The 26,580-nt window shown below is 54.0% G+C and overlaps 3 protein-coding genes across 9 annotated transcripts; all 3 read right to left on the bottom strand.

Moving 5' to 3' along the window:
• Window positions 1–1,853: 1,853 nt before the first annotated feature.
• Window positions 1,854–3,816, bottom strand: TRAPPC5 (trafficking protein particle complex subunit 5). 7 transcript variants are annotated; one of them, XM_025457341.3, is made up of 3 exons: window positions 3,743–3,816; window positions 2,749–2,806; window positions 1,854–2,468 (listed from the first exon to the last, which is right to left on the bottom strand). In XM_025457341.3, exon 3 carries the CDS (start codon window positions 2,454–2,456, stop codon window positions 1,890–1,892), a length of 567 nt encoding a protein of 188 aa, XP_025313126.1. In that variant the 5' UTR covers window positions 2,457–2,468; window positions 2,749–2,806; window positions 3,743–3,816; the 3' UTR covers window positions 1,854–1,889. The 7 variants fall into 7 exon arrangements, with proteins under 7 accessions (XP_025313126.1, XP_025313128.1, XP_048953849.1 ...); XM_025457343.3 differs by having other exon boundaries at window positions 1,854–2,471; window positions 3,743–3,796; XM_049097892.1 differs by having other exon boundaries at window positions 2,776–2,806; window positions 3,743–3,784.
• Window positions 3,817–4,551: 735 nt separating this feature from the next.
• On the bottom strand, window positions 4,552–7,232 carry MCEMP1 (mast cell expressed membrane protein 1). The gene is made up of 7 exons (XM_035703289.2): window positions 7,075–7,232; window positions 6,621–6,761; window positions 5,946–6,074; window positions 5,680–5,730; window positions 5,442–5,588; window positions 5,087–5,149; window positions 4,552–4,988 (listed from the first exon to the last, which is right to left on the bottom strand). Coding segments are annotated over exons 1-7 (624 nt in total). The 5' UTR covers window positions 7,166–7,232; the 3' UTR covers window positions 4,552–4,986.
• A 5,684-nt stretch (window positions 7,233–12,916) lies between these two features.
• Window positions 12,917–14,401, bottom strand: RETN (resistin). The gene is made up of 4 exons (XM_025457347.3): window positions 14,248–14,401; window positions 13,965–14,089; window positions 13,519–13,596; window positions 12,917–13,194 (listed from the first exon to the last, which is right to left on the bottom strand). The coding sequence occupies exons 2-4, from the start codon at window positions 14,077–14,079 to the stop codon at window positions 13,058–13,060; spliced, it is 330 nt and encodes a 109-aa protein (XP_025313132.1). The 5' UTR covers window positions 14,080–14,089; window positions 14,248–14,401; the 3' UTR covers window positions 12,917–13,057.
• Between the last annotated feature and the right edge of the window lie 12,179 nt (window positions 14,402–26,580).

Genomic DNA, 26,580 nt, shown 5'->3' with positions numbered 1-26,580 from the left:
TGTGCTACACATGGTAGGTGCTCTCGACAGTTCTATTTATGCTGTTGACGCTCATCTTCTTTGCTATGTGCAGAAGCCTACCCCACCCCTCGCCCCTCGCCGGAATAACTGAAACCTCCCAGGTCTCCCCACATCTTGCCGGCCTCCACAATGCATCACAGAGCATCGGAAAGATTGCATCCACCCCACCCCTTTATAAACTCCATAAATCATGAGGGGACCTGAAATTCTCTTTCACACCAGGTTTGTTCAAGTCTGAGGAGAGGAAGGAAATTTGAACAAATCTCCCTTCAAAGGGATCCCTGGGTGGCTCAGTGGTTTAGCGCCTGCCTTTGGCCTGGGGCGCGATCCTGGAGTCCCGGGATTGAGTCCCACGTCCGGCTCCCGGCATGGAGCCTGCTTCTCCCTCCTCCTGTGTCTCTGCCTCTTTCTATCATAAATAAATAAATAAACAAATCTTAAAAAAAAAAAAATCTCCCTTCAAAAAGTCTGGCAGGATTTACTCTGGGGAGGAGAAGTGATCAGGAACACAGAGGGGGTGGTGGGCCAAAGGGAAAAGAAGGGTGGCCTTAAGTGTCAAATTTTACTTTTTAAACAAGAAACACACAAGAGCACCTGGCTGGCTCGGTCGGTAGAGCATGCCTGCCTGACTCTTGATCCTGATCAGGGTTGTGAGTTTTTTTTTTTAATATTTTTTATTTTTTATTTATTCATAGAGACAGAGAGAGAGAGAGAGAGAGAGGCAAAGACACAGGCAGAGGGAGAAGCCTGATGTGGGACTCGATCCTGGGTCTCCAGGATCACGCCCTGGGCTGAAGGAGGCGCTAAACTGCTGCACCACCAGGGCTGCGCAGGGTTGAGTTTTGTTCGTGAGCCCTCCCACCCCACCCCACCCCCGTGCCCACCCCCCTCGCCGGGGGAGCGGAGATTACTTAAAAATAAAATCCTTAAAAATAAAATAAAATCACAAACAAGGAACACAAATGTGCTCACATGGCATCAGTATTAACTTCAGACACCCAGATGATTCTGAAGTGAGCCCACCCATTTCCCCAGGTCTCTAGAGGCATAGTTACCCCAGTGCGGTCCCAGGAGCATCAGCAGTTCCTAGGAACTTGTTAGAAATGCAAATCTTCAGTCTGCCCAGATCTTCTGCAGAATCTGAAACTGGGGGGGCGGGGGGGTGTTGGTGTCCAGCCACCCCTGTTAGGACATTCTCAAAATAAGATACACAGGAATCCCCCGGGGATCTTGCTAGAATGCAGACTCTCGGTTGGCAGGCCTGGGGTGGGCCTGAGGGTCCGCGTTTTGACAAGCTCGCAGGAGATGCTGATGCTGCCAGTCCCGGACCACACTTTGAGAAGCGTCTAGAACAGGGGTCAGCGACCACCCTCTGCCCGGTTTCTAGTCACACAGCCACACCCAATCCTTGACCTACTGCAGTCTACACCGCAGAGTAGCTGGACAGAGACTGCCAGGCATAAACTAGTCACTATCTGGCCCTTTACTGAAAAAGTATGCCAGCCTCTGGTCTAAAGGAGTCTCTTACTTAGTCTGATCCCTCCACCCCCATCCCCTCGTCTCCAGCCTGGCCTCCAATTGTGATTCCAGAGCAGATCAGCATTGTCCTTCTGCAGACTTACCCCCACACTGCCCCTGGCCTCCCCCAGCCCCATCTGTAAGCCGGGGCTGGTGGGACCCAGCCCACCCCCACCTCTCGGAGGTATTATAAACATGCTTGGATCCTGGCCTCCCTCACCAGCCTGAGGCAGGCACCTGGGTCAAGGCCATGAATGGATCTGTGAGCCCGCCCCCCTCCACACACACACACACAAGACACAAGACACATGTGGGAAGGGGGCTCTCTGCATTCTTTATCTCCCACAGGGTCAGCGGCCCTCCAGGGCTCGGTCCCGGGCTATGACGGCCTCCTCAAACTTGATCATGAGCGTGGTGCCCTTGTGCCAGTGTGCCGTGACCTTGGCGGGAAAGCCGCTGTGCGTGAGCACCGCCTCCACGATGCCCGCCGTGAAGCTGGCACAGTTGAGCGTGCTGTTCTCCTTGGGCACAGAGATGTAGGCGTTGATGAGGGGCTCCCGCTCGATGATGTAGAAGGTGCGCGCGTCATCGTTGGCCTGCTCCAGCTTGTCCGCCTCCTTGCCGAAGAGCGCCTTCCACACGGCGCCCTTGACGAACAGCAGAGCACCCAGCACCTTGGTCTCCCGCCGAGCACCCTTTTCGCGGGCCACCAGCGCATCCAGAACGCGGGCGCCCACCTGGCGGCCCAGGGCGGCCAGGCGCGCCTGCAGCTCGGCCACGGAGAAGACCCGGCTCTGGCAATGCTGCACCAGCTCGGAGAAAAGCAGCGCGAAGGCGCTCAGGCTCACCTCGGTGCGGGGCCGCACCAGCGCGCGCTCCAGCAGCGCCGACTTCCCGCGCGTGAAGCGCGCCTCCATGCTTCCGCCGCCCTGCTGGGACACAAGGAGACATGTGTGGTGGCGCGGGGGGGACACGAAGGAGCACTGCTCCCCCCACCCTCTTTTCCGTGCTCCGTGGCCGACCTCCACATAAAAAAAGAAAGGGGAAGGAGAGGGGGCATCTACCAGTACATAAAGCACGCCTCTTCCAGGGAAGTAAAATGGGGAAATTAGTAAGTTCACACCCTTGGCGAGGAGGGGGCTTGGGCTGGAGGGAAGAGGGGGGCCCCAAGAGGGAGATCAGAAGGGGGGGGACCGGAAGCCATCCAACCTTAGGGTTCCAGGTGGTTGCACCTACGTGAAAAGCACCCTCGCGCCCCCTCTGCCACCTGTGGGAGCAACGAGAGAACTAGTGCATGGGGGAGGAGGCATCAGACCTAGGGCACGGAGGGGACAAGGAGGGGGGGCCGTGAGAAGTCTCAGGCACTCTCCCCCCGCAAGCCTCCAGCTGCCCCCGCGGACTTCCCGCAGGTGAAGGCAACAGCCGGGAGGGCTTGGGGCTTGGGGGACAAACCAGGAGGAAAGGGCTCTGACAGCGCCCCTCTGGCACGCACGAAGCTCGCCTCCTGGAAGACGTGGACGGGCTTTCGTTCGTAAGGAAGCGTGGGGGGGGCGGGGGGCTCAGAGAAGGCGCCGGGAACCCGCCCACCTGCGTGCGCGGCGGCGGGAGACACGGCAAAGGCGGCCGGCGCGCTCCGGGGCGCGGGGGGGCCTGGAGGGGGCGCGCGGGGGGGCCAGGAGGGGGCGCCAGCCTGCAGTCCCAGGCACCCAGCCCGTGGAGGGTGGGGCTGGAGACCGCAAGGGGCCGCGGGAGAAACCCTGGGGGTGCAGGGGGCGCTGAGACGGTGCGCGGCGGGGCAGGGACCCCGAGGGCGCTGAGACAGCCCCGCCCCGCAGCCTCCGCCCGCGGGTGCGTGAAGCCGCCGTCACGGGGGGGCGGAGGAGCGGGATCCCCGTCCCCATGACGCAGGAAGCGGCCAGAGGCCGGAAGGGTCTGGGGCTACTGGGGCTGCCCCCAACGCGGCCCACGAGAGGGATGGGCCCACCGGGGCGGGGGCTCCAAGACGCGCCCGGGCGCGGCCGTCTACACCGGGAGGGCCCAGCGGAGACGCAGGGGGCGGTGCTGAGCCAGGCAGCGGAGGCCGGCAGGGGCCCGCCCTCCTCAAGGACCCCTGGCGAGGGCCGAAGGGGACGGACCCGGGATCCCCAGGCCCGCGGGAGGCGGGGCGCGGGCGGGGGGCGCGGGCGGGCGGGCGGGGGCTCACCGGGACTCTGCGGCCGTCGGTTCGGCCGAGCTGCTTTACGGCGCCGTAAACCGCCCTGAGTGCGCAGGCGCGGCGGCCGGCCGGGCCCGTGGGCGGGGCGCGCGCGCGCTGGCGGAGATTCCAGAAGCGGCCGCCTGGGGGCGCGCGTGTCCGGGGCGCCCGAGCGGGGTTTGGCTCCGCTCAGACGGCGCGGAGGGTCACCTGCTCGGGGCACGCGCTTGACGGTGGGCCCCCGCGTCTGTCTCCGCGGCCCCGGTGTGCCCGGGCCTGTGTCTGCTTGTCCTGGGGCACACCTACGCCGGGACACGTTCTCCTCCTAGAGACACGTGTCTTCTCGGGCGCGGCTTCTCTTAGGGGCCCAGGCATGCCCGTGTGCGCGCGTTCACCCGTCTTGGGGACAGGCGCTTGCCCGTGGGCACATGTCCTCGGGAGGGACCTACATCCGTGAGCCGGGGGCTTAGGGCGCTCGTGGATACACGCTCAGAGGCACAGACACTCGGGAACACAGCTCCGCCCGTGGGCACATGTTGGGCGCCTACACGCGGGGAGACCTTGTGCACCTCCGGCCCCAAACCCGCCTGGGCACACATCTCCGCATGGAGACTCGGTGACTCGCTGGGTGCGCGCCCGGGGACACACAGGGACCCCCTGGCGGCCTTCATCCTGCACGCCCTCGTCCCCCAGGGTTCCTGGGATCATGTCCACGTGCTCACTGTGTGGCTTTCCCCGCGCCCCAACATTTGCCGGACCCTCCCCCGCCAGGTCCCCGAAGCCCCCAGATGCTCCCAGTTCCAGACCCAAAAGCCACATTCTTTTCCATCGGCCTTTATCTTCACAAATCACACAACGTGAGCGCGGGAACAAATGGACATACATGTGTACATGCTCCGAACCCCCTCCGTGACATCCTCAGTCGCTCGTTGGCAGACACCTGTTCACACCAACACAGGTAGTGACAGGGCACCCACAATTACAGTGACACGTGGGGTGCCCCCGCCACGGCTCTGCCGTGACACATTTACACACAACATACCACAGGACAGTCACACGCGTTCACGGTGCTACACATGCTGCCAACAACACGCTGACACACTTTCGTGGTCCCTGCTGACACAGCCACCCACTGTGTCACGCCTTAGGCTCACAACACACGTGGTGCACACACGTGGCCATCTTCACTGGGAGGCGCAGCCCCCTCCGCCAAGCTGCAGCCAGGGCTTCGATGTCCTCGCGTATGTTGAGGTCTCTGCGTGGGATGGAGACCCAGGTCAGGCCACTCCTTCCCCCAGGAGAGAAACTGGGGCCGAATCTGGCTCCCTCATCCCTCTCCCAGCCCCAACTTACATGGCTTTGGCTTCTCCAGCATCTTGGAGATTTCCTGTAACTTACTCTTGATATGGCTTATGTCTGGGAGCAGGAGAACAGGAGAAAGCTGGGGTGGGGTCTCACACAAGACCCCCACCTTTATCGGAAGCCCCCTCCCTGCCCGACTTCTACCCTGGGGTGCTGCAGAGCCCGTGTACTTGGCGTTCCCAGCAGCATTTAAATGGGACTGACTGACTCAGAAGGTGACATCCATCATGCCTCTAAACCCTCCCGCACTGGGGGTTGGGGAGTGGGACCCCCCTAAAGTCCCCTCCCCCAATTCCCAGCACCCAACATGAGACAAATTCCACCCAACGAAGGTCAGCAAAGGCACCTGCTGTCAGCGTCTTCACCTTCTCACTCGCAAACTGGGCATTTCTCCCGACCATGGAAATGTCACGCTTGGCCTCCACCAGGAGCTGCCGGACGGTGCTCCAGCCCTGATTCTGCTGCTCCTGGCACTCTTGCACCGAGACGGACACTGGGGCATGCAGTGGGCGTAGCTGTATCACTGCTGATCTCCTTACCCCCACCCCGACCCCCTTGGGCCTCCCCCAGGTCCCGGCCCTCACCATTCCAGAGCTCCCTTTTCAGGGCCAGCAACTCCTGGGACATCTCCAGATCTGTTCAGGAGGAGGGGTGGGGGAGGCAGAAAAACCCTTGAGGAACCCCTGTTTCTGCAGTCCTGAGAACAAGGGTGGGGGAAGGGAGAGGAACGAGGGAGAAGGGAACCAGGGTGGAAACACTGGGCCTTCCCACCTCCTGAGGAACCCTCCACACGGCCCCAGCCCCCCACGGAAAAACAAAACAAAACAACAACAACAAAAACCTTACTCACTCTTCATGAGGACCAAGACTAAGAGAATGATGCAGGACAGGGCGAGGAGCATGTACAGGCTCATGATGACTCTGTGCAGACAACGGGGGAGCTGGCCAGAGTCTGAGGGCAGCCTAGACAGGGTTGGGACTGGGGTAGAGGCAGGACAGGTGACCTCCAGGGCCCAACACCACCACTCAGGCCATCACCACTGACTCTAACACCTTCAGAAGCTCTGTCGCCTGCACCCCCTCTTCCCAATCCTGTAGCCACTGTGACCACTAACACGCACCCTGGCCAGAGCCACCAGCAGCCGTCTCTAATGCTGTCATCATCACCCCCACCCTTACCATCCCCTTTCCCAGCACTCACAACGTCGGCAGTAGCTGTCACCAACACCCACCAACATCGGTGCCTAAGGTTGTCAGCATTGTCCCCAGCAACAGGTCTCACCAGCACCGTCATCGGCCCTGTCTAGGTGGTTCCTTCGTGATCTACTACATGGTCACCTCCTCACCATCACCATCACCCAAACCTTCACCAACACTTCCACCAACACCACCACCACCATCATCATCACCACCTGCGAAGCTAACCACCTGCCCCCCTGCCCCCGGCTGTAACACACGTGCCACCAAGCCCCACACCACTGACCCCGGCCTCCACGTGGTGATCCTTGTTCCCATGATGCCCTACCGTGGGCCCCTCCCAAGGCCGTGTGATGTGTCCTGGCAGGTGGCTGCTTGCTCTGATTCTTGGGTGGTAAATGGCTGCCCTTTGGCTGGTCCTGGTTTCTGAAGGCCAAGGTGATATTCTCATAGTCAGGGTTATCTGCACCTGTGGGTGGGTCAGTGAGAGTGGAAACCTGCCTGGAGCTCTGGGGCAGGGGTGGGGGTGCGAAGGGCACTCAGAGATCCTGGCTCACTGAACCCCTGCACACAACAGATTTCTGGGGATAAAAGATAAGGAATGGGGAAAATAAGATCTGCTGCTTGGTTAGGTGGAGAGGGTGTGTGGGAGCATTTGGGGGATACACATGCACACATATATTTTGGGGTAGGAGCCCTGTGACCCCACTTTCAGCCCCTTACCTCTCCCATCCCAATCTCGCCCTCCCGACCCCCACCCCCATCACCCCGGGGTACCTAACCTTCCTTATCAGCTGGGACCCTCTGTTTCTTGTCTTTGAAGGCTGCCTGCATCTCGACCTTCTGATTCGTGTAGATTTCCTCAGACTCCATGGTTCCCAGTGGGCCAGTTTACCCACACACATCCCCACCCACCGGAAGGTGTCATGGCAGATGAGGAAATCTCTGGGTTGGGGGAAGGGGGAAGAGAGGTCAGCCTCCTCTTTTCAGGGACCCAGGACCCTCCGACCCTGGGGCATCCTCACCACCCCCCTCCCAGATCAAGAGGGTCTTAGGAGGCCAGAGGTCTCACGGAGGGCCAAGCAGAGAAGCCCATGGACCCAGAGACAGGAACCAGCATGGCCAGGAACGAGCAATAGGAGTGTTAGCTAATGCTATGGCGGTCATCATGTTGCAATATGCAAGTGCATCAGATGAACACCTGTACATCCCAAACTTACACAATGTTATAAGTCAGTTATACTCAATATAAATAAATTTTTAAAATCTTCAGGGATGGTCAAGAACTTTAAAGGAAGCTGTGTATGTGTCTACCCAAATGAACCTCGTCCCCTTCCCCTCTCAGGAGAGAACCTGTGACACCTGGGAGTCTCACCTTTTAGGTTTGGGGTATCTGGGCTTGGAGGCAGGATTTCCAGGCCTCCCACATCTTCCTCCCCCACTCTCTGCCCCAGTCCCGCCCCTCAGCTCCACTCCAAGAAGTTCTACTTCCCTAAAGCTTCATGGGGGAAAGGAACGGATGTGAGGCAAGGGGATCAACCACCGGAGGTCCACCCACATCTGGGACTGAGGCCAGACCCACACCTTGCCCTAACCCTGGACATGGTGTCCCCTCTCCCCGGGGCCCCAGACGGAGAAACACTTGGAAATGCTCACTCTCATCCGCTTGCCTGCTCACCTAACCACACTCACAGACACTCCCGAGAACCGTTACACACCTGCTCACATGTTCCCGTGTCTTGCTCGTTGGCAGCCTTCTACATGTGTTTACCCCAGAGAAATATCCAGAGTCAGGCATTTGCATGTCTGCACTCTGTCTAGGTGTCTTAGAGCTCTCTCTGTGTCTGTGACCTTGAAAACTGGAGCTAAAACTGAGACGTTGGTAGGAAATTCTTTAAGTTTAGCAGAGTGCCTTCTGATAGAAGTATATGTAGACCACATCTTTAAAAATTTCTAGCAGCCACATTAAAAAGACAAAAAAAAAAAAGAGAGAGAGAGAGACAGGCTAAATTAATTTTAATGATGTATTTTTTTAACATAATATACTCAAAATGTTATCACTTCAGCATGTAGATGACACTTAAAAATTTTTGGTACTAAATCTCCAAAATCAAACGTGTATTTGCACTTATGGGACATTTCAAGCGTTTGATGGCTGCAATATTGGACAGCACTGGTCTAGACGATTACAGTTCTCTTCCTTTGGAAAAAATAAGTAAAATATAATTAAAACACTTTCTATGTGGGAGAAGTCAGTATGTTTTAGCTTTTTATTTTTTATTTATTTTTTTAAAGATTTATTTTTTATTTATTCATACATGATAACATAGAGAGAGAGAGGCAGAGACACAACAGGAGGCGGGAGAAGCAGGCTCCATGCTGGAGCCTGACGTGGGACTCGATCCCACGACTCTAGGATGGCGCCCTGAGCCAAAGGCAGGCGCTAAACTGCTGAGCCACCCAGGGATCCCCTGTTTTAGCTTTTTAACTATGTGATTAAGTTTGAGATAATTTGGATGGTCCCCCAAGGTTTGGTGAAGATAATGTTGTTTTCTTTTATTTTTTTTTAAGATTTTATTTATTTATTCATGAGGGATACAGAGAGAGAAAGAGGCAGAGACGTAGGCAGAGGGAGAAGCAGGCTCCCTCCAGGGAGCCTGATGAAGGATTTGATTCCAGAACTCCGAGATCACCTCCTGAGCCAAAGGCAGACGCTCAACCACTGAGCCACCCAGGTGCCCAATGCTCTGTTTTCTAAACTATTGCCAATCTTGTCTTGACTGACTTTCACAGTGATCAGATGGCAGCTCCTCTCTCTCTGATCTTAGAAGTCCGCAATTGAGAGATTGGACCGTGACGCAGCAGTCACAGAGAAGATGGACCAATGGGCAGCTGGCTCCACCTGTGATGGACAGGTGCAGGGGGTGGGGCGCGGAATTGCACATTTCTGTAGGTCGGTTGAAATTAAGACCAAGGACCATCCAGCCCTCTGGACAAAATAGCAGTTGTGAAACTAAGTGAGCAATCGCAGTGTCCTGAGAGGGCTCTGTGAGGTTTCCTGACCAGCCCTTGCCATGGGGTAACACTCTCAATTTTCTTTTAAGAAAGAATGTGTGGGGGCCCCTGGATGGCTCAGTGGTTGAGTGTCTGCCTTTGGCTCAGATGGTGATCCCAGAGTCCTGGGATGGAGTCCCGCATGGGGCTTCCTGCAGGGAGCTTGCCGATGTCTCTGCCTCTGTGTCTCTTTTGCTCGTTCCTGGCCATGCTGGTTCCTGTCTCTGGGTCCATGGGCTTCTCTGCTTGGCCCTCCGTGAGACCTCTGGCCTCCTAAGACCCTCTTGATCTGGGAGGGGGGTGGTGAGGATGCCCCAGGGTCAGAGGGTCCTGGGTCCCTGAAAAGAGGAGACTGAATAAATAAAATCTTTTAAGGGAAAGAAAGAAGAAAGAGAGAAAGAGAAGAAAGAGAAGAAAGGAAAGGAAAGGAAAGGAAAGGAAAGGAAAGGAAAGGAAAGGAAAGGAAAGGAAAGGAAGAAAAGAAAAGAGAAGAAAAGAAAGGAAGGAAGGAAGGAAAGAAAGAAAGAAAGGAAAGAAAGAAAGAAAGAAAGAAAGAAAGAAAGAAAGAAAGAAAGAAAGAAAGAAAATGTGCCTCAAGTCCAGCTAACCATAAACCAGGGATTGGTTTAGAGTGGGCCATGATCTTGGCCCAGCCAATCAGAACCCAAGATTTGGCACAGGGGTGGGCAAATAGCCAGATTCAGCCAATGAAACTCAAGCCTGGGACTTTTGTGGCATTACACAGGATAAAAAGGCATTTCTGCCCCCCCCCCCCCAAGCCGGGAAGATGTAAGGCTGGAGCTGTGATGGGGGAGACCCCACCTGAGAGAGAAGCCAGCACTGAGGAAAGCAGACCTGAGAGAGAGTCAGATCCAGGAGTCATCACCTGAGACCTAGATCCCCCCATACCTGAATCTGTTGTTCTAACCCTGGGCCTCTCGGGGCACTTGGGTGGTTCAGCTGGTTAAGCGTCTGACTCTTGCTTTCAGCTCTGGTCCTTGTTCAGGGTCGTGAGATTGAGCCCTGCATTGGAGTCTGCTTGTGATTCTCTTCCTCTCTCTCTGCCACACCCTCTCTCTATAAAATAAATAAATAAATCTTTAGCCCTGGGCCTCTCAGTAACATATTCAGAAACTTCCTTTTTTTTTTTAAGATTTTATTTTTAAGTAATCTCTACACTGAACACGAGGCTCAAACTCACAACTCTGAGAACAAAAATTGTATGCTTCACCGACTGAGCCAGCCAGGCGCCCCCAGAAACTTCCTTTTACTTTTGCTCAAGCTAGCTTGAGGTGGGGTTTGCGGCACTTGCAACTAGAAGAGTCTTGGCTACCTCAGGGGGGCTGAACAGTTGGCAAGTGAGAGAATGGGGGCTTACGAAGGGGCTTGTTATCCGAGTGTGCACTCTGGGACAGGAGACTGCTGGAATTGAGGGCTCTGAAGAGGACCTTCTTGGGGTCCAAACACAGGGAGACAATTGAGTGGGACTTGGAGATGAAGAGGCATTCAGATCAGGGTCTGGGGGCAAAGGAGTGCAACCCCCTCACCTCGTCCACAGTGAGGGACCGGGACAGGCAAGGTTCTAGACTCACCCTCTTGGCTCCTTCCTCAACACAGTTCTATCTGGATGGTCCCACCCCCACCCTATGGCCACAATGGGGTTAGGAGGGAGGATTTAGGAGGGGTATCTCTGAATTGGGGTTTGGGTAGGCTCCAGGGGCAAGAGGAGAGTCTGTGATCTCAGCTCATGGCTACCAGGATGAGACGGGGCCGTGCCATCACACGGGGGGCAGAGGTGGGAGCATAACATGGGAGGGGAGGGATGGGCAGAAGAAAGTCTTGGGCACCACCTGCCACCGCCTTCCTCCCTCCCGGAGACTCCAAAACACCCTGAAAACCAGGATCTCACCCCATCACCCATTCTCCAGTCCATGCAGTATGCTGCTGGGGACTGGGACATTTGACTCTGGGGTCCCTTTCAAGATTGGGCACCGAGTGTCCTGAAATCTGTGTCCGCATCTCTCAAGGGCTAGATTTTAAGACCCCTGGGTTAGGATCCCTAGGCAACTGGACCCTGCATCACCTGGATCTGTGTGCCCCCAGGAAGCTAGGTAGGGGTTGCAGATGACTCATCGTCCAGATCAGAATTCAGACTGGGACCAATATCATCCAGGCTGAGATGGGGACTTGATGTTGGAAGCAAGAGACTCTGTGTCTATGTGTCCACGTTTCTCTTGCCATGGCCACGCCTGTGTGCACCAGGGGTGCCTTCTTGTGCCTATGTATGTGTCTGTGGGCATGGTGGGTCTCTGTGTGACCACAGTAACCGGGTTGTGTACTGTGTGTGCACATGGCCATGTGTCACTGTGTGCGTACATGCAGTGTGTGCCCCTGGATGGTGTATCCACGTGTGTATGTGGTTATTTATTTAACAGACACTTCCTGTGCGCCTATGTGGCATGCTCTCTTCTGAGTGCCAAGAATACACCCAAGAGCAAACAAGTACCCTGCCCTGCGTTTTCACATTCAAGTGTTCAGGAGGACGGCGTGGCTCTGTGTACTGCAGGTTGTAACTAACTATTCGAAACTGCGCTGCGCGTGTGAAAACGTGAACTTGTGGTTCGTAGCCTCAGGTAAGAATTCTTAGCGGGCTCCTGTGAAGATTGCTTCCTGTCCACCACCCAGCTTTGCCTGTGCCTTGCAGGCTGCTGCTCCATGAAGTTGGGGCTCGGAGCTCTGGGCTGAGAGATGACTCAGGGATCCACCTTGACCCTGGGGCTACTGGGGGCTTGGAGACCTGGAGTGTGTGTGTGTGGGGGGGGGGGTTGTCCCTGTTCCAACCAGACCCAGACCCTGAATGAAGCCTCATTGTAGGGGCTGGGGCAGAATGACCCAGTGACTTCCCAGAAAGCGAGACAACCGAGGGTGATCGTCAAGGCGGGCTCAAAGGTAACACTCACTTCCCCTCCTGAAGGAGGTCATGATCCCTGAGTGTGTCCGTAGAGGAAGTTGAGGCCTTGTTCAAGGAGGTGGGGGTGGGGGTACCGCATGGGAGGGGAGGGATGGGCCGAAGAAAGTCAGGGCTCCCCCTCCTCTGCCCTATCACCCCTTCCTCCAGCGTCTATGTGCCCCACTTTTTTCGGAGACGGCAGCTCAGTCCCCCACACCCCATAAAATACAGACAGCGGGGGGCCTGGGTGGCTCAGTGGTTGAGCATCTGCCTTTGGCTCAGAGCGTGGTCCTGGGGTCCCAGGATCCAGTCCTGCATCGGGCTCCCCAAAGGGACCCGGCCTCTCCCTCTGCTTGTGTCTCTGCCTCTGTCTCTCATGAAGAAATATTTTTAAAATATTTTATTTATTTACTCATGAGAGACACAGGCAGAGGGAGAAGCAGGCTCCGTGCAGGGAGCCTGACATGGGACTGGATCCCGGGACTCCAGGATCACGCCCTGGCCTGCAGGCGGCGCTAAACCGCTGAGCCACCCAGGGATTCCCCCAAATAAATAAAATATTTGAAAAAAAAAAAAAAAAGAAAAAGAAAAAAAAAAAAAGAGCGCCCAGACCCTCACCATTTTCTATGTTCTCAGTGTTTATTTCCAGCCCCGCCCCTCGCAGGCCCCGCCCCCGATGCCTCGCCCCGCCCCCTCTGCGGTCTGACCCCGCCCCTCCGGGCCTGGCCACGCCCCCCAGCCCGCCCCGCGCTCCCGGGACGTCAGGCGGTGGCCTGCAAGCGGCAGCAGCGCGCCGCGGTCCAGTCCATGCCCGCGCACTGGCAGTGGCATGTGGTCTCGACACGCACGTCCCAGGAGCCGCAGGCGGAGCCACAAGCGCAGGCGGTGACGGCGAAGCCTGCGGGCGGGAGCGGAGGGAGTCTGGCCCCCCAGCAGGAGGCTACGGGCCGGGAGGTGGGGCGGGGGAGGGGGGCGGAGCTGGGAGCTCCTACACCCGGGAATGGGAGTTGGATTGCGTGCGCCAGGGAGGCTGGGGGTTGGGGACCTGGACCCCTGTGTGCTAAGGAAATGCGGTCCCGGAGCTGGGACGGGGGGAAGGCTGGGGCTGCAGACCAGGACTCTGGGGAAGTTGACTCGAGAAATAGAGGCTGGACTTAGGGGAAGGGGTTACTGGGTATTGGGAACCTAAGTGAGAGCCTGGAAAAGGAACTTCTGTACTCACCTGCCGGGCAGGTGGCCAGGTCCCCCCTGGAGGTGACGCTCTGGCAGCTCAGGCCAAAGTTCCTTATTGTCTCCAGAACTGCGGGAGGGAGGAAGGAGGGAAGCCCGGGAAGCCGTGATACCAAGAAACCCCTCCCCCCTTCTCGTGGCCCTGGCCCTTGTGGTTTGGAGTTAGGCAGGGGGGCCAGAAAACTTTTCTGAGGAAGGCCCAGGTGGTCCAGGCTCTGGTGGACAGCCATGAGGTGGGGAGCTCACCACCAACTCCCAGGTTCTGTCTTGACTTGGGTGTTTTAGAGGAAGGAGGACTGGGAGCTTCTGCCAAAGGTGGAGCTGGTTGGGGGCTGGGGTTGGGTTGGGCTCTGGATGGGGTTGGCTTGATGGTTGCTGCATGTCAGGGGTTAGGGGGCCTCCGAGGCCCCGGCTGACATTGGAAGCGAGGGTCCTCACTTAAGGAGCTGGTGTCATCCTGGATCTTCTCGTGGATGGCCTCATCCACTGGACACAGAGACTTGCCACACGCCAGCAGCCCCAGGACAGGGAGGAGGAGGGGAAGAGCCTTCATCCTGCTGGTGCTGCAAGAGGGAATGAAGACACCCCCAGCTGGGTCAGTCCCTTCTCATGGAGAGGGTCAGGCCTACTGAGCGGGTGGGCTCTGGAATCATGAGTCCCTGTGGGGGACATGGGCCCCTGGGGCTGGGGTTCTGGGCTGAGCAGAGTAGCTGTCACTTACCCTCTGGATGGACTCAGCAAGCCAAACTTTGGACGCTGGTATTATGCCCCAACCACATCTCCCTCTTTAAGGCTTCTGGATGTGGAGCTTCCTGTATTGGCTCAGGGTCTTGGCCCCCTGGCCCTCCCATCCCACATCCGGGCCAAGAGGAAGCCCCCAGGGCACACTATGGGCCCCCAGGGTGGGAAGCTCTGTCCCCCCCACCCCACCCTCACCACCACAACCACAGTTTCCCCATTCAAGAGTCCACCCATCTCACATCTGGACTGGGACTGGTCCAGGAGGTAGTGCCTGGGGGATGATTCCAGAAGCCCTTGTCTTAGGGACAGGCAAGGAACCAGGAGTTTGCATGCAGGGGCAGGGAATGCAAGCACAACCAAAATAACCCGAATGTGAGAACCGCATACCATGTTCATACCAAGATGCCTATCAACAATAGAATGGATAAAATCATGGTTGTTGCATGTTTTTTTTTTTTTTTCTTTGAAAGGAAAAATCTGCAACAGACGGTGACAAACTTGCAGCCCATGGGACAAATCTGGCCCACTGTCTATTTCTGTGCAACCCTAAGAATGGTTTTTACATCTTTTGTTTTTCTGCTTCTTCTTTTTAAGACACACAGATTTTTAAAATTGTGGCAAAATACATTTCACATTAAATTTATCATTTTAACCATTTTTAAGTGGACAGTCCTGTGACATTAAGCACTCTCATATGGTTAGACAACCATCCCCACTACCCATCTCCAGAACTTTCTCATCTTTCCAAGCTGAAACTCTGTCCCCACAAAACACTAACTCCCCGTCCCCCTCCCTGGACCCCCTGGGTCCCACCATCTACTTTCTGTGTTTTATGAATTTGTCTGTTCACACCTCAAGTAAGTGGAATCACACAATGCTTATCCTTTTATGTCTCTGCTTTCACTCAGGGTAACGTTTTCAAGATTCATCCGTGCTCTGGCATGGGTCAGAACCTCATCCCTTTTTATGGCTAATATTCCACTGTAGGGACACACCACTATTTTGTTTATCCATTCATCTGTTAGCTGTCCCCTGCTCTGTTGTTGCTACTTCTTGTGAATGATGCCCCCGTAAACCTTGGAACGTGTGAGCATCTCTGAATCCCTGCTTTCGGTTCCCTCGGGTACATATCCGGGAGCAGGAATGCTGGATCATATGGCAATTCTGTGTTTAACTTGTCAAGGAACTGCCAAAAAGTTCTAGCATTTTTAAATCATTGGGGAAAAAAACATTTTAACACTTAGTGACATATGAAAAGTACATGAAATTGAAATCTCAGTGCCCATAAATAAAGTGTTCTTGGAACATAGCCATGCCCACTTTTTTACAGATGGTCCAAGGCTGCTTTCGTAGGTCAGTGCCAGAGTGGAGAAGTTGTGACAGAGACGGTATGGATGGCAGAGATGAACCCAGCTACTATCTGGCCCTTTACAGAAAAAAAATATTTTTGCCCACCCCTGGTCAATAGTAATGAGTGTGAATGAGAGATCCAGTGGATCAATTGCAGCTACAAGCAACAGTCTGGATGATTCTCGCCAACATAACTGTGAGCAAAAGCATCCAGACACAGAGAAGAACACAAATCCATTTATTAAAAAGGACCAAGGCAGGGCACCCTGGTGGCTCAGTCGATTGAGTGTCTGACTCGTTTTTTTGTTTTGTTTTGTTTTGTTTTGTTTTTTAAGGTTTTATTTATTTATTTGACAGAGAGAGAGAAAGTACAAGCAGGGGGAGCAGCAGAGGGAGAGGGTGAGGGAGAAGCAAGCTCCCCGCTGAGCAGGAAGCCCAACTTGGGGCTCGATCCCAGGACCCTGAGATCATGACCTGAGCCGAAGGCAGACGCTTAAGTGACTGAGCCACCAGGTGCCCCTGAGTGTCCAACTCTAGATTTTGGCTCGGGTCCTGGGATCAAACCCCAGATGGAATTCCCTGCTCAGCAGTTCCCTTCTCCCCCTGCCCCTCCCCCTGGCTCATGTGTTCTCTCTCAAATGAATAAACAAAATATTTTTCTTTAAAAATTAAAAATATGGGACACCTGGGTGGCTCAGCGGTTGATCATCTGCCTTTAGCTCAGGGTTTGTTCCCAGAGTCCTGGGATCGAGTCCCACATCGGGCTCCCTGCATGGAGCCTGCTTCTCCCTCTGCCTGTCTCTGCCTCTTCCCTTTGGGTCTCTCATGAATAAATAGAATCTTAAAAGAATAAAATTAAAAATAAATAAATACAACCGTGTGTATATAGGGCCAACGTGTAGGCAATATTTATTGAGCACCTACTATGTGCCAGATACGATGCTACACATGGTGCATGTAGTGGGGAGCAAGGGGACCCCCCCCACCCCGCCTCACACACTTTGCCTTGCCTGTCGGAGGAAGACAGACACCAAGAGAAGGCTCATTAGCCTCCACCTCCACCAGTCATCTGTGCCTCAAAGAAGAGGAACCCAGTTCTGGGAGAGCTTCTGGCATAAGAATGTGGCCCCCAGTGGAAGAATCCAGGGAGGCTTTGTGCAGGAAGAGACGACTGAGTGGAAGGAGGAGGGTGAGCAGGAGAAGCAGTCACACAGGGCATTCTGGGTGAAAGGAACTGCATGTCCCAAGGCCCTGGGGAAGGACAGAGTGCACCAGCTTTGAGGAACCGAAAGAAAACCAGAGGGCAGGAAAGCAGAGAGCCAGGTTGGGGTAAACACATTTCACAGCTCCCTTCCTTGAAGATGCCCAGACACAGCTCGGGCACAAGGGAGCTCGGGACGCAGCAAGAGTCATTTTTTTGAGAGCTCTGATCTTACAAACCCTTTTATCTCAGAACTTTACAGATAAAAGCTTTGGAGGGGCACAGAAGTGGGCAGCTCTGACTACAGGGTGGATGAAAAGCAGGGGGAATGTGTGCAACCCCTGGGATTCTCTGGGGCTTTAGTTTGAAAGCCTTGGTTAAGTAGCAGGAAACGGCCACTTGTCCTTTAATTGTCTTTTAAGAATATAAAAATATTGGGACGCCTGGGTGGCTCAGCGGTTGAGCAGCTGCCTTTGGCTCAGGTCCTGATCCTGGGGTCCTGGGATTGAGTCCCACATCAGGCTCCCCGCAGGGAGCCTGCTTCTCCCTCTGCCTGTGTCTCTGCCTCTCTCTGTGTGTCTCTCAGGAATAAATAAATAAAATATTTTAAAAAGAAGAAAGAAAAGAAAAATATTTTGGGGCCCCTGGGTGGCTCATTCAGAAGAGCATGCCACTTTTGATCTCAGGGTCATGAGTTCAAGCCACACCCTGGTGTAGAGATGACTTTTTTTTTTTTTAAGATTTTATTTATTTATTCATGAGACACACACACACAGACAGGCAGAGATAAAGAGAGAGGGAGAAGCTCCATGCAGGGAGTCCGATGTGGGACTCGATCCCGGGACTCCAGGATCACGCCCTGAGCGAAAGGCATGTGCTCAACTTCTGAGCCACCCCGGCGTCCCTAGAGATGACTTAAAAAAAATAATAAACTTTAAAAAGTATTTTCATTCCCCCTGATTTCTATCAGTGACACTGGGTTCTTGTGGCCTCAAGTTTGCTTCAAATGCTATCAAAGTTTCAGAGCTGGGTCCTTAAAGCGTATGATAGGGCAGTCACATATTTTATTTTATTTTATTTTATTTTATTTTATTTTATTTTATTTTATTTTATTTTATTTATTTTATTTTATTTTATTTTATTTTATTATTTTTAGTCACTTATTTTAACATCACTTTTATTGAGGTATGATTTTGATGCATCTTTTTTAAATTTTTTTTATTTTCATGCATCTAAAGTGTTCAGTTGAATGCATTTTGACAAACGTATGTGCTGACATGCTGCATGGATGTTTTGTCCTTCCCAAGTATTGTCATTTTTGTTGTTTTGGTTTTGTTTTGATTTTTAGAGACTGAGAGAGAGCATGCATACGGGGAGGGAGGAGGGTCAGAGGGAGAGGGAGAGAGAGAGTCTTAAGCAGGCTCCATGGCCAGCACAGAGCCTGATGTGGGGCCCAGTCTCAGGACCCTGAGATCATGACCTGAGCCAACATCAAGAGTTGTCCGCTCAGCCGGCGGCTGAGCCACCCACGTGCCCCTCCAAGTTTTAAAAAATAAGCTGTCATTTACATAAAATTAAAATTCACCCTTTTTACTGAGTTCTATGAGTTTTGACAAATGCTTAGAGCTGTGTGATCATCACCACCAAATACTTATAACTTAAATGATAGCTGAGGGATTAAAAGGAGTTTGCCCAAAGATCTTAAGGAAATCTGTGTCCCGAACCCACAGAGAGAGAGAAAGGATTTTCTCTGCTCCTGTTTTCCTGCGGGGCCCAGCACACGTTGTGAATAGTCACAAGTGTTCTCAGATAGTCGCCTCTGTTACTGCGCATCTGTCCTTGAAGGGTGACTTTGAACAAACAGGGCTTGGGAAGCTGCCCTCCAGGAGCAACCTGAGTTTCTGGTGGCTTGCCTCGCTAGATAACAACTCGCTGTCCTGGTGACGGGGCCGAGATGACAGGTGGCTCTGCCAAATCAGAATGCAACCATTGGCACTTGCTTCCTGTGCCACATGAATGACAGCAAATAAAAGCTAAAGTCTTGGAACGCTGCCCGGTGTCTTTAGCAAAAGCTGGGAAGCCTGGCTTCATTTATAAACCCTCCTGACCTGCGGGGGTGGGGGGGGGGGTGGATCTGCCTGGCAAAAGGGGAGCCTGACCAGCTAGCTGCCAGCCACACCGGTAGGGAGAGGACAGGCTGTGGCTCTGGCAAGACCCGATGGGGCCAGGTTGTGCCTTGGCACAAGGAACAGCGAGAGCCTAGAGGTTGGGTGGTAAAGACCATGGAGATTTCCAGTGTTAACCACTGGAGTTTCGCCTTTGCAGAGACCCATTCTCACCCTCTCGGTGTCCCTGGGTTCCATGGGCCTCTGGACTCCCTACAGAATATCTTTCTGGGGGCTCCCCAGGGTGTGGGGATGATCGTATCTACAGTTTGGTGAGCAATGCACACATATGACCACCACCCAGTCAGGTAGATATGATTTTTATCTCTGCAAAAGGAGCTGTTGAGGCCCAGAGAGGCCAAGTGACTTGCCTGGGGTCACACAGCGAGTTGGTGGAGGAGTTGGGATTTGAACCTCTCTGGTCTGGCTCAGAACCTGCACCTTTCAGCCCCAAGAAGCGTGTGTGTCTGGTGTGTGTGTGTGGCGGGGGGTGCTCCCTGGATGACCGCAGTGCTTTATTTTAAAAATAAAAAGAAAGGGGGCACCTGCGTGGCTCAGTAGTTGAGCATTTGCCTTTGGCTCAGGGCATGATCCTGGGGTCCTGGGATGGAGTCCTGCCTCAGGCTTTCCCCATAGAGAGCCTGCTTCTCCCTCTGCCTATGTTTCTCCCTCTCTCTGTGTCTCTCATGAATAAACAAATATAATCTTTTTTTAAAAGGCCCTATTTAAAAAGGAATTCAAAGAATAAAGAGTTAATAAATGTTCCCTGATATTCCTACTCATAGGGAGTGGCTATAAGGTAACCTGCACCACCCACTCAACTGAGGAACTGTGAATAAAAGGGGAGTTTGGGGAGGTGGCATCTGGCTTCCTGGGGTAAAACTGAGCCTCCCCCACACCCGGGCCTCCACCACAGGCCGCAGCGCTCTCTGCACACTGTCTCCCCGATTCCCCAAGCAACGGCTGTGCAGTTTCACAGATGGGAAAATGAGGCTGGGTGAGGTTGACTCACTTTCAAAGGGGAGATTTCACTCAGATTTGTCCCATGCCAAAGGCTTCATCATGGGGTGAGCGATATGGGAAACAAAGGCAGAAGAAGAATTATTGAATTTCCTCACTACCTACAGCCCATTGACTAGTCCTTGGAAGAAGCAGGGTGACCTTGCTCTAGGGACTCAACTGCCTCCATGTTAATACTTGGCTAAGGGCAAAAGTCTATCTTAGCCTGACTCCCAGGATCCTGTAGGTCTACTTTGACATATAAAAATTCCTTTAGAATTCTCCTTTATCTCTACCAGCCAAGATACATATCGCCAATCATCCCCCAAGCACATGGCCCACTGATATACATCTGAAGGGTCTCATGACTCAGGTTTTATTAGATGGTAACAAATGACCTTTCCCAACAATAGCTGGCCCCTCAAGGTCCTGGAAACCTTGCTTCAGAAATTCCTCAGAGACTTATGGTCTCCCTAATCCCCTCCCAATTTGAGAGTATATAATGGGCCACTCATGACCCCAGTGCAGCTCTTTCTGCCCATGGGTCCTGTCCCCATGCTTTAATAAAATCACCTTTTTGCACCAAAGACATCTCAAGAATTCTTTCTAGGCCATTGACCTTGAACCCTAATGTCTTTTCCTACATCAGAGACCAATACATGGACCAGGGTGGAGATGCATGGAGGGATGCATGGAGGGCAAACTATGGGGGGGTAGGAAGAGTTTTGTTGAAATCCCTTCAACCCAGCCTAGCTTTCTTAGATTCCACATATCAATCTTAAAAAAACAAAACAAAACAAAAACAAAAACAAAAAGAAACTTGGAGCACCTGGCCAGCTCATTTGGAAGAGCATGCAACTCTTCATCTCAGGGTCATGAGTTCACACCCCACATTGGGTGTAGACATTACTTACATAAATAAAGAGGGTGCCTGGGTGGCTCAGTCAGTTAAGTGTCTGCCTTGGGCTCAGGTCATGATCCCAGGGTCCTGGGATTGAGTCTTGCCTCAGGCTCCCTGCTCTGCAGGGAGTTTCTTTCTCCCTCTGCCCCTCCCCCAACTCGTTTTTTCTCTCTCTCTCTCTCTCTCTCTCCCTTTCTATCCCTTAAATAAATAAATAAAAATTTAAAAAACAAACTTAAAAAAAAAAAAACAACAAAAAACTGGGGCACCTGGGTGGCTCAGTTGAGTGTCTGACTCTTAGTTTCCACCCAGGTCCTAATCTCAGGGTCCTGGGATGGAACCCCATGTTGGCTCTACACTCAGCTCAGAGTCTGTTTGAGACTCTTTCTCCCTCTTGCTCGGTGCCTCCCCCCTGCCCGCTCTCTCTCTAAAACAAATAAATAATGGGATCCCTGAGTGGCTCAGCAGTTGAGCATCTGCCTTCGGCTCAGGGGGTGACCCTGGGGTTCTGGGATCGAGTCCCACATCGGGCTCCCTGCATGGAAGCTGCTTCTCCCTCTGCCTGTGTCTCTGTCTCTGTCTCTCTCTCTCTCTCTCTCTCTGTGTGTGTGTGTGTCTCTCATGAATAAATAAAATCTTTAAAAAAAATCTTTTATATAAACAAAGAAAACCGCAAAACTTCACAGAAACAGAGCAGATCAGTGGGGGTGGAGAAATAGGTGAAGGTTGTCAAAAGTTCCAATCTCCGGTAGTTAACACTACTGTATTGTACATTTGAAAGTTGCTTAGGGACGCCTGGGTGGCTCAGTGGTTGAGCAACTGCCTTCAACTCAGGTCAGGATCCTGGGGTCCTGGAATCGAGTCCCACATCGGGCACCCCGCAGGGAGCCTGCTTCTCCCTCTGCCTGTGTCTCTGCCCTCTCTGTGTGTCTCTCATGAATAATTTATTTATGATAGTCACACACACAGAGAGAGAGAGGGAGAGACACAGGCAGAGGGAGAAGCAGGCTCCATGCAGGGAGCTCGACGTGGGACTCGATCCCGGGTCTCCAGGATTGCGCCCTGGGCCAAAGGCAGGCACTAAACCGCTGAGCCACCCAGGGATCCCCAATAAATAAAATCTTAAAAAAGAAAGAAAGTTGCTAGGAAAGTAAAGGTTCTCCCCACACAGGCACAGTAACTATATGAGGGGATGGATGTGTTAACCAACCTTATCGTAAAAATCATCGTGCAATATAGTCCTGGGTCAAATCACTACAGTGTGCACCTTACACTTACACGATGTTATATGTCAATTATACTTCAATAAGGTGGGAGGACACGGATTCCACACCTAAGGGAAATCACTCAGTGTGTGTTTTTCTCCTTCTGACTTACTAAGCGAGGCTCCGTGTGCATCTGCGGAGAAGACCCTGCAGGACAGGGCACCGCACAGAGTGAATGCTTCATAATGTCACCTTTCCCTGCCATCGTGTTCCCAGCATTTCCCCGGCCACCAACAGGGACTGGGACTCATGAGGAACTGTGGTCATTCGAGGGTGGGGAGCCCCAGCCGGCACCTTGTCTTCCCGGCCTGTCCCCCCCAAGCGCCCCAGCCCTGGGGACTCCATCTCCGGCTCCCCCTGGCACAGAGCCTTCCCACTCGCTGGGCAATTTCTTCACTCCAGGGGCCTTTTCACAATATTCTTGGCAGCTGTTGGTTAACTTGTGTTTTAAGATTTTGAGTAACTTCAGAAAAACAAAAAAGGGAAGCTTGCCTTGCCTCCTCACTGTCTGGGTTCCCCTGGAGCTGACATCCTGCACTCTTCTTGCATCCTGGAGCTTTCCTCGCTGGGCTCGCTGAGTCACACTCACTTCCTGTCCCTGCCCTGGGGCCACTAAGCCCCTGCCTCCAAGTAGAAGGCACTGGGGTGCTTCTTCCTCTGCCCCTTCCTCTGCCAGGGTCCCAGCTTTCACCCCCTGGCCACCGCCCCTCCTGCCCAGCTGGCAGCTCCGGCCTGCCCTGGAGCATTTGTTTCAGTTGAGCAACTTCCAGACCACAAACCTTATCCCTCCCGTGACTTGGAGGAGATATTCTAGAAGAAGCTCCCTGCACAGCACGGATGGAGAACTCCCCCTCTAACGCGTTCCTGAGTGGCTCGGTTGGTTGGGCGTCTGCCTTCAGCTCAGGTCATGATCTTGTGGTCCCGGGATCGAGCCCCACATTGGGGTCCCTGCTTCATGGGAGTCTACTTCTCCCTCCCCCACTGCTTGTGCTCTTTCTCATTCTCTCTCAAATAAATAAATAAAATCTTTCTAAAAAATAATTAAAAAAAAAAAAAACGCATTCCTGATCCTGAGACTATCCGTCCTCACTTCTCATCCCCTGGGAGAAGGGGAGGGGTAACCTCAGACCCTCCAAAGCGCTGATGTGAGAAATCCTTTTTGCTCACTTTGTGGGGCCCTCCCTCTTCACCTGCCCAGGGCCGAACCCCACTAGAGTGTTAAATGATAATATTATTATATCCATAATATATTATGATGATGATTATCATTAGTCAGCCAGAGTTTCCTGGATGCTTCCTATATGCTTACAGGGGGACCACCGGTCACCTTGAGGTCTGTCTCCACCCCAGACCCCCCCGCTAAACTCACATATCCTGCTATCTCCTGGGGATACTGCAGATAGCACCTATGAAAATGTATCATGCTGTTACTTTCTGCACAGTCCAACTAGTTGCCAAGGCACAGGTCATTTGAGAAGGATCCCAGCTAATTCCAGTGGAAGATTAATAAGGTTGGAAATAATCTTCAAGAGAGTGAGTCCAGGGACACCTGGATGGCTCAGTGGTTAAGCTATGCTTTTGGCTCAGGGTGTGATCCTGGAGTTCAGGGATCAAGTCTCACATCAGGCTCCCTAGGGGAGCCTGCTTCTCCCTCTGCCTATGGCTCTGCCTCTCTCTCTGTGTCTCTCATGAATAAATAAAGTCTTTAAAAAGAGAGAGAGAGAGAGAATGAGTCCAGGTATTGAGACTTGATGGCTGGCACCTCCAGCTGAACCTGGTCCAGGCTGTAGCGCTAACCACCTGTGGACCTGAGGACACAGCATGGTGGGGACAGATGCTAAGAACAAGTTATATAGGGTCAAAAAGAAGCAGCCAGCCAAATCCAGAATGACGGCAGGACAGGAAGAGAACCCCAAAGAAAACACACCAAGTTGTGATAAATGTCCCGAGGAAGTAAAGCATGGGGACATTTGAGCTAAAACGGGAAGGAGGGAGGATGCGAAGATTTGGGGGAAGAGCACTGTAGGCCAAGAGAACAGCAGGTGCAAAGGTCCTGTGGCTGGAACAGTGTGGTGTGCTTGAGAGACAGCAGCAAGTCCAACACTGCTTGAGCCACTGAGGGAGCCAGTGGGGAATGGAGTTGGGGGTGGGGGGAACCTTGTAAGACACAGAGGAAGGTTGGATTTCATTGAATCCTTCAGAGGAGGGTTCTGAGAAGTCTCAGTAATGCAGGCGGAGGGCTTGGCGTTAGGCCTGTGGTTGCCAGATGCTTTGGCCCACAGGGGTCCGCGAATGTTTTTTTCTTTTTAAGATTGTATTTATTTATTCATGAAAGACATACGAGAGGGGCAGAGACACAGGCAGAGGGAGAAGCAGGCTCCATGCAGGGAGCCGGATGTGGGACTCGATCCGGGACCCTGGGCCCAAGGCAGACGCTCAGCTGCTGAGCGGCCCAGGCGTCCCCCAGTATTCGTGGAATCCAAGTGTCGGTAAGTCGGGGGTGCTACGCCACCAGCTGGGCACGAAGGAGGGCCCTGCAGAGGCCGCGGGCGGCGTAAGCGACGGAGTCTGTCGGCGCGGAGCTCGAGCAAGCGCTGACCTAGTTCTCGAAGCTTCAGTTAGGGTCACCCCAGCTCCCGGTACCCGCGTGAGAGCCAAGAACCCGGGAAACTGGGCCACAGCGCCCCCTGGCGCCCGCAGCGCCCCCTCACCTGAGCGGCCCCGCGGGGAGGCGAGTCCGAACGTCCCAGGTCGGGCTCGGGCTCGGGCTCCGGCTCCCGCCCCGCGCAGGGCAGCCGCGCAGCCGGGGGTGGCGGCGGGCGCCGCAGGGGTCCCTGCCCGCGCCCCGTCCCCTGCACGGCCTTGCACGTCCATCGCTCCGCCCCGGTAGGAGTTTCGCGTGAATCCTAGAAGCAGCCTTGCTGGGAACTGGAGTGTTGAGCGCTTTCCGGGGCCCCCACCCGCAAAACTGTGCCGGCGATTTTCCTGGGAAGTGTCCTTGGATTTCCCTGAATTCTCAAAAGGATCAGTGACTTAAATCAGGGCCAGGTCCCCCGTGGCCGGTGGGGAAGGGTCCTCCGGGTCCGCTCTCAGCCCACGCCCTCCTGGTCCGGGCCCCACCCGCCCTTGCTCAGATCCTGTGTGGCTCCCCCGGCAGGGGCTAAACCCTCACCTAGGCCCGGGGGTGGGGGTGGGGGGGGCTGTATGGCTCTCTTCAATATCCTTTTTACTCCATCTCACTCTCTTCCACATAGAAATGTGCCCTCCCTCCCTTCCTTCTCGGACTCCTCTTCATTCTCAACTCCTCCTCCTCCTCCTCCTCCTCCTCCTCCAGGAAGCCTTCCTTGACTGCGCCCACACTGGCTAGATTAGGGCATCCTCTGGGCTCCCACAGCCCTCTCTGCCGCTGTCCGCCTGGCTCTGTTTGTGCCCCAGGATAAGGGTCATCGTGTCTCACTGCCGCTGTGAGATTCCTAGCTCCTTTTAGCTGAGCGTTAGGGGCTGAATTGTATCCCACCTCCCCCCCCCAAACACCCGGCAATTCATGTTGAAGTCCCAGCCCCCAGCACCTCAGAATCTGACTGTATTTGGAGAGTCTTGTACAAGATAATGAAGTTGGGCAGCCCCGGTGGCTCAGCGGTTTAGCGCCGCCTTCAGCCCAGGGCGAGACCCTGGAGACCGGGGATCGAGTCCCACCCATGTCCAGCTCCCTGCATGGAGCCTGCTTCTCCCTCTGCCTGTGTCTCTGCCTCTCTCTCTCTGTGTGTCTCTCATGAATAAATAAATAATCTTAAAAAAAAAAAAAGATAATGAAGTTAAAACGAGGTCATTAGGGTGGGCCTTAATCCGGCATGACTCGTGTCCTTAGAAGAGGGGATTAGGACACAGCGGAGCAGAGGGCCAGCCACGTGAGGACACAGGGAGAAGTCGGCATCTCGCTTCCATTCGCCCAGGTGAGCGGCCTCAGCAGGAACTAACCCCGCGGACACCTTGATCTTGGACTTGCAGCCTTCAGGGCCGTGGGGGAGTACATCTCTGTAGTTTAATAAGTCACCTCTGTTATGCCAGCCCTAGCACCTCGTACACCCTCTGACACCCCCTGCAGTTCCAAGCCCCTGCGAACACCCTGGGGTGGGGAGGGGGATGAGCTGGGAGGGTTCTAATGCTCTGCGGTGGGAACTGGGCCTGGTTTGCTGCATGCCTGTCTTCACCCCAAAGCACTCTGATCCCAGAAGCTGGAGAAGACCCCTGGCCTCGTATGGCTCCGGGGCTCATCAAGACAGTTCTTGGAGTGGGGGTGGGGGTGTAGGTGGCGGCGGGGGTGTGTGTGTGCAGGATGCAGGGCCCATTCTGCTTGTTAATACTAGCAGTCCTGGGATGCCTGGGTGGCTCAGTGGTTGGGCTGGGCGTCTGCCTTTGGCTCAGGGCGTGA

This window comes from Canis lupus, chromosome 20, assembly GCF_003254725.2.
Source record: "Canis lupus dingo isolate Sandy chromosome 20, ASM325472v2, whole genome shotgun sequence".
Taxonomy (NCBI): domain Eukaryota; kingdom Metazoa; phylum Chordata; class Mammalia; order Carnivora; family Canidae; genus Canis; species Canis lupus.
This window is presented reverse-complemented; position numbering and strand designations above follow the sequence as displayed.

Coding starts and splice junctions, on each gene's coding strand:
- TRAPPC5 (XM_025457341.3), bottom strand. CDS start 2,456: ATGGAGGCGCGCTTCACGCGCGGGAAGTCGGCGCTGCTGGAGCGCGCG.
- MCEMP1 (XM_035703289.2), bottom strand. CDS start 7,165: ATGGAGTCTGAGGAAATCTACACGAATCAGAAGGTCGAGATGCAGGCA. Junction 5,731..5,945: donor AGTCTTGGTCCTCATGAAGA/GTGAGTAAGGTT, acceptor CCTCCTGAACAG/ATCTGGAGATGTCCCAGGAG. Junction 5,150..5,441: donor GGTGAAGACGCTGACAGCAG/GTGCCTTTGCTG, acceptor TCCTGCTCCCAG/ACATAAGCCATATCAAGAGT.
- RETN (XM_025457347.3), bottom strand. CDS start 14,079: ATGAAGGCTCTTCCCCTCCTCCTCCCTGTCCTGGGGCTGCTGGCGTGT. Junction 13,597..13,964: donor GGATGACACCAGCTCCTTAA/GTGAGGACCCTC, acceptor TCCCTCCCGCAG/TTCTGGAGACAATAAGGAAC. Junction 13,195..13,518: donor CCTGGCCACCTGCCCGGCAG/GTGAGTACAGAA, acceptor TCCCGCCCGCAG/GCTTCGCCGTCACCGCCTGC.